This window comes from Solea solea, chromosome 11, assembly GCF_958295425.1.
Source record: "Solea solea chromosome 11, fSolSol10.1, whole genome shotgun sequence".
NCBI classification, from domain to species: domain Eukaryota; kingdom Metazoa; phylum Chordata; class Actinopteri; order Pleuronectiformes; family Soleidae; genus Solea; species Solea solea.
Genome location: NC_081144.1, coordinates 25,325,869 through 25,339,635, shown reverse-complemented (window position 1 = coordinate 25,339,635; position 13,767 = coordinate 25,325,869). Strand labels below are relative to the sequence as shown.

General features: G+C 45.2%; 1 protein-coding gene across 1 annotated transcript; it reads right to left on the bottom strand.

Moving 5' to 3' along the window:
* Positions 1-3,265: 3,265 nt before the first annotated feature.
* LOC131468927 (protein Wnt-2b-A) lies at positions 3,266-13,565 on the bottom strand. The gene is made up of 5 exons (XM_058643640.1): positions 12,993-13,565; positions 8,670-8,890; positions 6,708-6,985; positions 6,177-6,441; positions 3,266-4,408 (listed from the first exon to the last, which is right to left on the bottom strand). Exons 1-5 carry the CDS (start codon positions 13,172-13,174, stop codon positions 4,179-4,181), a joined length of 1,176 nt encoding a protein of 391 aa, XP_058499623.1. The 5' UTR covers positions 13,175-13,565; the 3' UTR covers positions 3,266-4,178.
* Positions 13,566-13,767: the final 202 nt, after the last annotated feature.

The following is a 13,767-nucleotide window of genomic DNA, read 5'->3' as shown; positions in this document are numbered from 1 at the left end:
TAAGACACAAAATAGTGCCACCTAGTGGAGCGGAGTCAGACGCTTCATTTCAACAAGTTCTTTTGTTTTTTTGAGAGATATTATAAAACAAAGAATGATGTAAATAATTGTTTTTCTTCTTCAGACTTTTGAACCTAAATCAACAAAAAAAAGATACAATAACGCTTAGTTTTTGTTTAGCTTCTAAAACTAAGAAGCTGCTTATATGTGTGTGTGTGTGTGTGTGTGTGTGAGTCAGACGCTTGATAATAAGTAAATAAAATGATTCCCTGCTCGTGTTTGTTTTCTGGGACCAGAACAGACCATGGAAACGTTCCCTCTGACCTCTGACCTCACCAGAATCCCAGGTTCTACTCGCCCTGAGGTCTAAACGCAGCACACACACACACACACACACACACACTGAGTGTCTCAGCAGACAGGTGATGGGTGAGTTCAGGAGGTGCTGGTGGGGGAGGAGGAGGAGACTGGGCGTCGTGTCCTCGCCTGCAGGTACATGCATGTGAATATGTGCCAAACCGCCCCGGACCACCCCAACGTGACTGTTACTGCCGGGGTAAACGTTGGAGGGCTGTACCAGAGGCACGGAGCGGGAGGAGGGGGGAGGAGGTGGGAGGAGGGGGGAGGAGCAGTCAGAGATGTGGCAGGTGGGGCGAGTAACGATGATGAATTGAGGGTAACATGGTTCTTTCTGCTCAGATTAAGATCTGCTGATAAACATGCCCGCCAGGTCCAAGTAACACTATACACGTCTCTCTCCCCGTTTCACTCGCCCGCTTCCTCCTCGCGTCTGCTTCTTTTTTACTTCTGTCTCACAAAGTTCAGAAATGTCGCAGAAGCCTGTAAAACACTCACTCTCCTGCACCAAAGTCCCGGGAGAAAGCCATTGATTTTAACATCACACACACAGGAGTTGTTGATCCTCTGCTGCCTCCATCACTCACTTCAAATGTCTTGTTTAGTGAATTTGGCATTTAAAATCCTTTGTTCAGATTTATTTTAGTGACACAAAGTGACCACACGAGGCAGCAGAGGAGCAGCAGCGCCTGTGACTCCACAGATTTTCTCTCTGGACTTCGGTGTGGGAGAGTGAGCGGTTTACAAACTTCAGTTTCCTGTTGTAAAGTCTGTCTGACGGTGAGATAAAGACGTGATCATGTTGTTGTAGACTTAAACTGACGTAGATTTGACTTCATCCAGGAGCAGGACACTGAGACTCGTCTTTAGAATCGTCTCATGAGGGACAATAAAGCTTATCTTATCTGTCCCACACCAAAAATTAACAACATATTTCTATTGTCATTTCAGTTTGGATTTGTTTTTAATGTGAGTTTTTTGGTTACATCAGTAAACTAATAAGTATATTAAGAGCTTTTTTGTTTTTTTGGAGTTAGAAATAAAGATTTTCTGTCACAAAATTAAAATTATTTCTTTTAAATTTCTCTATTTAAAAGATTTAATGCTGCTGCTGCTTGTGTTTTTTGTCTTTCTGTTTTACTGTAAAGCACTTTAAAATGTGCTATAATGTAAGCTCCTGCTTACTTCTAATTTCTCCGTGCATATTTAAATTCTATGCAAATGTTTCATTTTGCTTCATATGTTTCATTTCATTTCTTTGATTTCTCTGTACACATTTAAATTTACATTTATCTCAGCTCAGGTCAAAAATCTATCTATCTATCTATCTATCTATCTATCTATCTATCTATCTATCTATCTATCTATGTATCCATCCATCCATCCATCCATCCATCCATCTATAATGGTCAAAGTGTAAATGACGCTCACACATCATCATCATCCTGTTTTGAAATATCACAACTTTAAAACACGTTCCTTTCTCACCGATTTTGGACAGTTAGAAACAGGTGTTTGGAAGGGGGAGGGGGAACAGGGAAGGGGAGGAGCTTGTGAGTCAGTCTCCCTCTCTCTCCAAGTTTTAAAGGTTGATTCCAAACAAATCGACAGCAAGAAGCCAGCACGATCCAAATTTCACCGCGGAGTTTTCGAGTTGAATGTGTTGAGCTGCGTGTCTCATCAGGAGTCTGTGGAATAAACGAGGGAGTGAGCAGGACGAGTGGAGGCAGAGGAGATTACGGGGAAGGTATTCCCCTTTGATAAGTCGGCCAAGAAGCCTTTGATTAAACGTGGTCCCAGCAGGAGCTCACACTGGCTCCTCTGTGACACGGCCGCGTCCAATCACCGGCTATCAACAGCCGCGGGTAATTACAGCCGTCGAGTCGTCAGCCTGGGAACCACCTGGAATTCCACATGGGGGGGGGGGGGGGGCTGAGGCCAGGAGGGGTTGGGGCTTGGGTCGGACCTTTAATCAAACACTCCCCCCCCACCCCCCGCCCCTCACTGATAGAACACACCCCACTCTGACCCACAGAATCAGCCTATTGTCTTATCTCTGCTGCAGTGTGTGTGTGTGTGTGTGTGTGTGCTCTTCACCTACAGCTGCACAACATATTGACTGAAGCTCGAACATCTGCGGCTGACAGGGACACACATGAATAACAAGACTGGAAACAGCTGCTGGTCCTCTGCTGCCTCGTGTGGTCACTTTGTGTCACTGAGGCCAATCTGAACAAAGCCGAAAATAAGACATGTGAAGACACTGCTGCCTCCGTCACTACGTTCAAATAAAATCTTTTATTCAGAATGACCTCAGTGACACAAAGTGACCACACGAGGCAGCAGAGGACCAGCAGCTGAAATCCCTGTGAGTGGTTTACAAAGTGACAAACACTCAGATTTCCTGTTCAACAGTGACATGACGTAATGAACATGTTCCTAAGAGATCGCAGACTGAAGCTAACATTGATTAGTGTGTGTCATGGTCAGGTGACTCGTTCAACCACGTCTGATTCACGTTTTAAGTTCCTTCTGTGTCGCTTTGAGTCATACGTGTAAACCACCAATCACCACATTCACACTGAAAAGTCCAAAGAAATAATAATAATAATCATATATTGTTGTTGTCATGAGGAAATAACGAAGCGTGATAACGAAGCTATGCTTCCCTCCCTTTACACTCATTTTCCAGCTTTTTATGACGATTTCTCTCTATGCAGACGACACACGCCTCGTCACAGCGACAACTCTGCGAGGATTAAAGATGGAATATGTAACATTCGGCCCATAGAGGAGGTCAGCAGACAGATCTGAGCTGTGTATCTACACTGTAGGGTCATGATTTGATGAGTGAGCTGCTGTCGTGGTGCGGCTCCTGTGTGTTGGAAGAATAAAACAAAGATCCCAGTGTCGTACTAATGCACCATATATTTCAATTGAACTTCTGTTTAGATGAGGTTAATATACACATTGTTATACAAGCAAGCTGGAGAGCAGAGAAGTGACATCTGTCTGATGTTGTGGTTACGTGTGACTGAGTGAATCATCCAGGACTTAAACATGCTGAAAACTAACGTACGTGGTTACAGGTTCTCTCTCTCTCTCTGTCTCTCTCTCATGTAGTGCAGCCTCGTCCGCGGGCGAGGAATGAAACACTTAAACATTTTAAATAAATCACTTTTTTTGTTTTTTTACAGTTGCATAATGCATCCGTGCATTTACTCATCTGTCTCCATGTCCTCCGCTTGTCCCGCGTCCGGACTCCCGGACGTCCACTTCTCAAAGTGCACTCGCAAAGCTTCTCCCCAAAGTCCGAGTGAATACTGTTTTGGGTCAAATTTAAAAAGAACCAAAAAAAAGAGAAAAAGAAGAGGTGTATTTTTCCCCACGAGGATAAAGGAACTATGTGAGTAAATGATGTTGTTGTAATAATACTGGATATGTTTGAAGGCTCAGTTCATGTAACATGTGTCTGTTAAAGCGTCACAAAAGCAGCAAACTCCCGACCACGCGCCAGAGAAAAGTTCCGCTCAGCTTTCACTGGTTCTCGCTGGTTTTCCGTCGTCAGATCCCAGCGCTTCAGTCTCGCGGGCCGTTCACACACAGGGATTATGGGTAATAATTCATATTGACGGGTATTGGATTCTAGTGCTTTCACAGAGACGAGGAGACAAGCCATGCAACGAGGAACCGGACGCAGCGCACTTTTCGGACAAACTTTCCCAGAATGCCATGTTTCTACAGGACGTCCTGCAAAAGGGGGGGGAAAGGGGCGGGGCTGCTTTGCAGGAGGGTGGGTGGGTGTGATGGGGGGCGTGTCCTCAGGTCTGGTCCAGCCATTCGGCTCGTTTGGGCGCCTTGCACGTGTGCACGTCCACCGCCTCCTCGCAGTCCTTGCACTCCACGGCGCAGCACCACTTGAACTTGCACTCGCACTTGGTGATCTGCTTGACTCGCGTGGTGTCGTAGCCCCGCCCACAGCACATGACCTCGCAGCCGTCGGTGCCGCGTGACGTCTTGTTGCAGACGCGCCCGGCTGTTCCCAGAGAACCTGCGCCAGAGCACAAAAACACAACAGTTCCACTTTTACAGTCAACAGTTAAAGATTGTTTTTAAACACCTTCAAGCAGAATTCAACAGCTTCACAGTCATTGAGATGGTTCAGTGTCTTAGTCTCTGTCTCTACTGCCCCCTACTGTCTGTTAGTGGAAACCTATCCTCAGAATCATGAGGTTTTGGCCAGAGTGAAAATACAGAAGCATGAAAAACAGACGTCGACCGACACGGACACGAACACGAACACGGACATGGATGGATGAATGTTTGCGGTGGTGTCGTAAAAACATGTGAAACTGTAGGGGGAGCTCTGTGGAGAAAAAGCAACCAGAATCATCTGTGAGCGCCGTGTGGTTGTGTGTTCCTCTCATGACCGTCGCGATGTCCAGGGTGTGACCCCGCCTTCTGAGATTGGCACCGCACCCGCCGTGCGACCCTTGTGTAGCCTCTGTGCCAGTGTGTGTGTGTGTGTGTGTCGTCCCCACAGAGATTAGCGCCGGTGTTCAGTGTGAGAAGCTCCATGTTTGAGCAGCTAACTGTCACAACAAGCTGCTGGTACAACAACAGACCCACACACACAACTATGCAGTGTTGGTAGAGCGACCTATAGTCGCAGTGCCTTTCCCAAGCCACCGCTCCCTTTGAAGCCGCTGTGTGTGTGTGTGTGTGTGTGTGTGAGAGAGGGTTAAATGGACAGTGGAGCGTGACAGACAGACAGACAGACAGGCTCTCACACTCTGAGGCCCACTCTGCCCTCCAGCTATGCTTAGTTCAGACAGAGAGACACAGACAGAGAGGTGAGCTGCTTCTGTCCCGAGGCTGTGGATTCCAGTGTTAAGGTGAGGAAGAGGAGGGGGGAGGATGGACGAAGGGTGAGGGAGAGACAGTTCCAGCTCGGCTCAGTTTGGTATCAGTCGCATTGTTTTCCATAACTTCACAGCTCCTCCTCAACAGGGGCGGAGTCATCGTATCACGCCTGACGCGACACAGACGCACAAACTAGTGACGGTCAAAGCTGCAACTGAACAGAAGTTCAGCGACTGAACGTGTCTGTGATCCTCAGCAGAGAACAGTCATGGACGTGCAAACACAACTCAGCTGTAACTGCAGTACACAATGCTAATATAATATATAATATATAATATAATATATTATAATATTATAATATATCAGAGTCTGAGCGTTACAGCAGCAGTGACAGGACTTTAACGAGCGTCTTGGACGTCGTGTTTCTCTGTGAATTAGTTTTCATTCATTGTGTCGAGCAGCGACGAGGTCAGACAGGTTCTGGCTCACGATCTCTGTTCCAGTTCATCCTAAAGGTGCTGGATGGGGTTAAAGGTCAGGGCTCTGTCTTCCACACCAAAGTCAAACCAAGTCCTCACTTTGTCCACTGGGACACAGTCATGGTGGAGCAGGAAAGGTGGACACAGAGTTGGAAGTGTAGCATTGTCCAAAATGTCTCTGTGTGTGATGAAGCGTTCACATCGTCTTCACGCGGAGGAAACATTTACATTTGCTGCGGTTTGCAGACAAATAAAGTGTGTGTGTGTGTGTGTGTGTGTGTGTGTGTGTTTGGTTGTGTTGACAGAAACTGACAGAGGTCAGGTGGTCACGGAATCACTGTGTCCTCAGGGGACAAGGATATTAGCTTCCACAGACATCACAGAGGAGACACACACACACACACTAGTCATGCATAAACATACACACAACACAGCGAGGTCGATCCATCACCGCGACGCCGACGAGCCGCCTCTCACCTGCTGCTTTGTCCTGTAAGCAATAATCCGGAGAGTTCTCGAAGTAGACCAGGTCGTTCTTGGTGGCCTTCCTGAAGGCTTTGTTGGCCACGGCGAAGCCCGTCCCGTCCTGGTTCATCGTCACCTCGATGGCGCCGTTGTATTTCCTCCTCAGGTAGTCGCCGGTCTTCCTGAAGTCCGACATGGCCATCCAGCACGTGCGCAGCGTGCAGGAGCCGCTCACACCGTGACATTTACACTTCAGCTTCATGAATCGCTTCACGGCCTGAACACACACGCAAAAACACAATCTTTATATTCTTACATATGAATATATAGGACTTTTCCCACAGGAAACTGACGTTTGTAAACCACTCACTCTCCTGCACCAAAGTCCAGAGATAAAATCAGTGATTTTAACATCACACACACACACACACAGGAGCTGTTGATCCACTGCTGCCTCCATCACTAAATGTCTTATTTTGTGACTTCCGTGTTTTGAAAACTGGCTCAGACAAAGTGACTCTGCATGGACTGTGGTGGACTCACAGTTCTGCCGCAGCGGTTGTTGTGCAGGTTCATGAGCGCTCGCGCGTCTCGCACCGTCCTCTCTTTGGCGTCGATGAAGGCTTTGGCGAACTTGATGCCGTAGTTGATGTTGTCGCTGCAGCCGCCCCAGTCGAAGTCCCCCCGCTCGTCGCTGGCTCGCCCGCGCTTGTGTGGGTCGCAGTGACACGTCTTCAGCTTCCCCTGGCTGCAGGCGCGGGTCAGCGCGTACACCACGCCTGCCGACGAGATGGCGTAGACGAAGGCCGCCTCGCGACTGCCTGTTAGACAGAGAAGGAAACACTTCATATTATACTAGATAAAGTGGCTCTGCTCTTCTATTTGTGCGTGTGAGTGGGTGAGTGAGTGAGTACATTATAACACTGGGATGCACGATATTAGACTTTTCGCCGATATATCGTGAGTGTTTGGGCCGATAATCTTTTGCCTGCAGGTCTTTGGTCACACGTGAATTTTCATGGGAATTTACAGGAATTTGTGGACACTAACGGGAATAAAGTTCAGGTTGTGAACTCCAGGTTTTTCTCTCCTGTCTCTACCTCACCTCCCTATTGTCCTTTCTCTGTCCCCCATTTCTTCTTTCACCCCAACCTGTCTGGGCAGATGGCCGCACATCTTTGTGTCTGGTTCTTCCTTTTTTAAAAGTTTTTTTTATTGGATTTTTTCATGTTCTATGAAGTCATAGAACATGATGGTGAATCTCCCAAGTGTGCAGCAGAAGAACAACACTCTGATCTGAAGCTGCCTTTTCTCCCCGTCACTGGAATGTCCCGTCTGCTCTGTGAGGGTGAGGAGGGTGAGGAGGGTGGAGTGTGTGTATGGGGGAGTGAGGAGGAGGAGGAGGAGGAGGAGGAGGAGGATGACACTGCTGGTCATCGTTCAAACCTGCGCTGTTTGTCTGACAGTGAGAATATCTCTAAATATTTACATCTACATTACTGTTTATTCCTCTGCACCACACACACACACAAGCGCGCACACACACACACACCCACGCACGCACGCACACACACACGCACACAGCTTGTATCTACATATCTGCTACTTCTTTCCATGCATCATTAGCCACACACACACACATGAATAACAAACTGAGGACACTTTCCTCACTTTTCCACAGACAAATGTCTTCATGTACTTTAAAGGAAGAGTTTGGAGGTTTTTAAAGACGTCTCCTGAGTCCTGGTCCCACACTGAGATCTGAAAACCCTCTGAAAATCCTCAACCGAAACTTAAACCACGACTCTGATCAATAATCCCCATAAATATGATTGTTTTTATGTGAACATGGGGATTAAAATACCCACTTACTTCATACAGGGTTCCCACACCTTGATTGACATCAAATTCAAGCACTTTTCGAGCACTTTCCAGAACCAATTCCCTCAAATACAAGGACAAGGAAATATCAACTTCACTTCTTTCTTGCACAGAATCGAATTCTGTCAGAATTCAATAACTTTTAAGGGCCTTGAAAAACAATGTTCAAATTCAAAAACTTAGGCCTTAAAGGAGCCATGAGAACCCTTAAGGGGACACCAGTGGCTGGAGACATTTACCGAAATATCAACTTCATGTCTTTCCTGCAAAAAATTCAAGCTCTTTCAGTGACCCATGTCTATTTAAGGGCAATTTTTTAAAACATTCAAGGCATGGAAAGTTTCCCATTTGGGGTATTTTTTTCCCAAAATTCCTGAACTACAGTTCCCAAGGAAAGATTCTGGAAATTTTGCAGCCTGAGTTGCCAAAATTGCTGCCAGTTTCCTCGAAGGACTTTGCTGTCACTCAAAGATGAAAGAAAAAGAAAAAGCTCCACGACTCATCGTTTAATCGACTGCAGCTGGATTAAGACGTGTTTTTGGTTTTTTTCCCACATCCAAAACACTCATGGCTCAGATCTCACGGCTGCATCAGCTGCAGAGACGTGGACACACGTGGACTTACTGCGTAGCAGGACGCGTCCGAACACGGTGTGGTCGCGGTCCAGCGTGCTGCAGTTCCAGCGGTGGTGTCTGAACTGGTGCTGGCACTCCCTGATCCACTCCTTGGTTCCCTCGCCGATGGCCTGCATGATGTCCGGGTGACGCTGGCACAGTTGCCGCTGCTTGTTCACCAAACCTGGAATGTTGTCGCAGATGACGCGGGCCCCGAGAGCACCGATGTACCTGAGGATGCGGGGAACACCAGAGAGTGCCCGGTGGTTTCACGTCACAGTTATCCTCATAAATCATGATATTAGTGCAGAAATGTCAACGATATCTACGTCACATGTTCACATCTTTATCTCACTTATCCAACTGAAGTTTGAAAACCACTCACTCTCCCACACCAAAGTCAGTGATTTAAGCTGCGGGGACACAGGAGCTGCTGGTCCTCTGCTGCCTCGTGTGGTCACTTTGTGTCAATCTGAATGAAAGATTTTAAAAGCCGAATTTCACAAAATCAGACATTTAAACTGAGTGACGGAGGCAGCAGTGGATCAACAACTCCTGTGTGCTGAGATGTTTAAATCACTGGTTTTCTCTCTGGGGTTTGGTGTGGGAGAGTTTGTCGGTTTACCCTCAGTTTCCAGGTCAAAGAAGTCTATAGTTTATTTAAATATATCATCGACATAAGCTGGTGTAGATTTTATGAGGCCAGACCTTTTTTTTTAAGTGGCTAAAACCAGATCGCTCCATCCCTAATCTGCACTGGAACTGGATTACAGTGTGATGCAGTGACTTACAGCTAAATAGATAAACTGTAAGTGCCCTCACACACACACACATACACACTCACTCAGAGGTGGTGAGTGGCAGTAACAGTCCTATATGAGTCACAGTTCACTTAACAGTTTAAGGTTTTTGTGAGTAGGAGGAGAGTGGAAACCATTTACTCTGCTCTCCAAATAAATAAGCACTTAACCTCTCCCCACAGGACCTGTGTGTGTGTGTCTGTGTGTGTGTGAGAGAGAGAGATCACGTCATAAATCAGAGATCAGAGGAGTCCGACGTCTCCAATAACCCTGTCAAACCAAGACGGCGTCCCTCTCTGTCCTCGCTGTCCCTGATCACTTCCTCCAGTCTCTGATTTTCTTTACAGAATCAACATCACATACTTTTCCAAAACACGCTTAAAAAACCCTGATCTCCATCTCGTGAGATCTTCTTTGCCGAGGTCACGGGGAGCGTTAGCTGTGTGGTCGTGTTTTACGAGGCTGGTGGAGAGGCTCCCTGCTCCCCAGAGGAGGAGGAGGAGGAGGAGGAGAAGGAAGACGAGAGTGCTCATCAAAGGAGGAAAAAAAAGCCAGAGCAGCGAGTCACACTTAATTTTCTCTCTGTGAATCGTAGGTTTTATAGCAGCGTAAATCTGCATCCACGAGTCTGAAACAACACGCTCTCGTGATGTGACTGCAATCATCTTAAAATTCTGCTTTGAAGCAGACTAAGATTATTTATTTACCCTGTTTATGATAATCCAGATTATGGTCATTCACCAGAATGAAGTTTGAATGAATTAAACATGCTAATTTTTATGTCAGGAGCAGCTAACAGCTGCTAGGGATGTTAGCTACAGCAACAGCTACTGCAGCTACAGTAACCACATCAGTGTTTGACATTAGCAGCTAAACTAGCTAGGTACTGTAGCATACGCATTAGACAGTAGCAGCTAATGTAGCCACACGCCGCGGCAATAGCAGCTAATACAGCCAGATACTTGATGTTTAAAGTTTACATTTGCATCTCCTGCAGCTCGACACCTAAAACCTTCTTGTTTGATATTAGCTGCTACTTTTGTCAGAAATTGTGTCGTTAGCAGCTAATGTAGCCAGATACTGTGACAGTGATGTTTGACGTTAGCAGCTAATGTAGCCAGATACTGTAACAGTGATGTTTGACGTTAGCAGCTAATGTATCTTAAAACTGTGACAGTGATGTTTGACGTTAGCAGCTAATGTAGCCAGATACTGTGACAGTGATGTTTGACGTTAGCAGCTAATGTAGCCAGATACTCTGACAGTGATGTTTGACATTAGCAGCTAATGTAGCCGAATACTGTGACAGTGATGTTTGACATTAGCAGCTAATGTAGCCAGACACTGTGACAGTGATGTTTGACATTAGCAGCTAATGTAGCCGAATAGGTACTGTGACAGTGATGTTTGACATTAGCAGCTAATGTAGCCAGATACTGGGACAGGGATGTTTGATGTTAGCAGCTAATGTAGCCAGATACTGTGACAATGATGTTTGACAATAGCAGCTAATGTAGCCAGAAACTGTGACAGTGATGTTTGACGTTAGCAGCTAATGTAGCCAGATACTGTGACAATGATGTTTGACAATAGCAGCTAATGTAGCCAGATACTGTGACAGTGATTTTTGACGTTAGCAGCTAATGTAGCCAGATACTAGTACAGTGATGTTTGACGTTAGCAGCTAATGTAGCCAGATACTGTGACAGTGATGTTTGACGTTAGCAGCTAATGTAGCCAGATACTGTGACAGTGATGTTTGACATTAGCAGCTAATGTAGCCAGATACTGTGACAGTGATGTTTGACATTAGCAGCTAATGTAGCCAGATACTGTGACAGTGATGTTTGACGTTAGCAGCTAATGTAGCCAGATACTGTGACAGTGATGTTTGACGTTAGCAGCTAATGTAGCCAGATACTGTGACAGTGATGTTTGACATTAGCAGCTAATGTAGCCAGATACTGTGACAGTGATGTTTGACATTAGCAGCTAATGTAGCCAGATACTATGACAGTGATGTTTGACATTAGCAGCTAATGTAGCCAGATACTGTGACAGTGATGTTTGACGTTAGCAGCTAATGTAGCCAGATACTACGGCATCTACGTGCGATTTGAGCAGCTTTAGCCTCAGTAGCTGCTACAGAATTAGCTCAATAACGATTTCTGCCCATTTGAATCGACTTATTGTGACATTTTTAACATTTTGTGATCCTTGAGCTTTGCCTGATGTTTTGTGATATTTTTCGCTGCATTATAAATAAAATCAGTCATATAATAAATAAAAACATTTTTGGATGTCATACTTTACAGGTTTTTTTGGGCCTCATCTTTTTAGGTCATACCGGACACCTTATTTGTTTCCTAACGTCATATACAGTACGTCTCACTTTATGATGACGTTTGTGTGATGTTTTTGCCGCGTCATGATTTATTTAAGATGCTTTTGACACTTTACCAGATGAGAAAATATTGATGTCTCTCAGCAAAACGTTAAAATACAGCAGTGTAAACAGAGCGAGGCAGATTTCTCCTCTCATCATCATCCTCTTCCTCACATATACCTCTCAGAGATAAGATGTTTTATTTTGTTCCTCAGCTCCTCTTTGATCATATACCCTGGTTTATACAGTCGAACAGTATTCATGATTTTCTTTTCCACCAGAGGAAGCTCATGTACCACTGGTGGTACATGTACCACAGTGTGAGAACCATGTCATTAGATAATTCAAAGTGCTTGTAATCATGACACCGTCCACCAACTGGTGCAAATGCAACAAAACTAAAACTTTTCTTTTTACTTTTTTTCCCCTTTTAAGCAAATGGGACATCCCATAATAATAATATCTGAGGTGTAGAACACACGCACACACACACACACACATCATTTCATGTATGTTTTTGGGCAGTGAGATCGTTGGTTCCCTCTCATCTATGATCTACATGACTGACTGTGTGGTATTTAAGTGAAGTTATTAGTGTGTGTGTGTGTGTGTGCGCGTGCGCCTGTGTGTACCTGGTGAATTAATGACTTGTCTCCAGCTGAGCTGAACACACACATTCAGTCAACAGCAGCACTCATAAACTGCGTTTATCACTTTATTAGTATAACACACTGAAACAAGAAGAAACTAAGTCATAATCAAATAAAGCTTATTTATTCTCATTTAACTGGATTTTTGCTTTAACTTTAAAAGAAAGTGTGTTTTTTAAATAAATTCAATTTAAAAAAGAAAAAAGCCTAATCATTTTAATTTTAATGTGAGGAAAACTTTCTGCTTCAATAAATTAAAGGATACAAATCCTTATTTAATGGAAAAAATATTTCGCTGTGAAATAATTGGAATGTGTTTTTTTGGAAAATGGTTTAAAATCATGAGATTTAGAGATTCGAGTTCAACTCCATGACAGGTCGAGGATTAAAGGCTCAGAAACAGTCTAGACTCTAAATGATTATAAATATCATAATAATTGTTTCAAAATAAAATAAAGAAGCTTGTGATGATGGTGATGATGATGATGAAGACTCACCACCATGAAGAGTCCACGCGCGGTGTGAGCAGCAGCAGCAGCAGCAAACACGCACAGTAAATCCTCGAGCTGGCACCAGGGCTTTGGCACGAAGGAGCCCGGGATGAGAGTCTGACTCCCGGGGAAGCGCAGCTCCGCGTCCGCGGCGCCCGGAGGCTCAGAATGTGCTTTAACCGCAACATGGATCACTCTGCGCTCTTTTTTTCCTTTTCAACCTTCCACAAAAAAGCCCCCAAAATGTTTAAAAAAAAAAAAAAAAAAAAAAAAAGTTTAGTTCAGCAGCTTTGATTCTCCAGCGCGAGGCTCCATGCTGCGCGCGCGCTGCGTCCAAGGTGCCATGTGCGCACCAGACTGAGCCAGAGCGTCTGCGTTTACCTGACGACAGAACAACAAGTGTCCGCTTCACACACACCTTTACACACAGACACACACACACACTTTAATACTCTAACCCACACACACACACACACACACACACTGTAACACTGTAACACACACAAAGTGATGTGAAGACAGAGGCTGGAACAGATGCTGCTCAGAGAGTGCGCGCGCGCTGAGATGATCCACACCGGAGCTCTGCTTTATCAGAGGACAGAGTCAGAGCTGAGGGAGAGAGAGGGAGAGAGAGGGAGAGAGATGAGGGAGGGATGAGTGCTGAGAGCTGCTGTCTCTCATTGGACAGAGCAGATTACAAACTTTATCAGACAGGTTTTTTGAGGACATTAAACACAAATATGACTTAAAATGTCCACTAATTATGTGCTCAACATTTGTA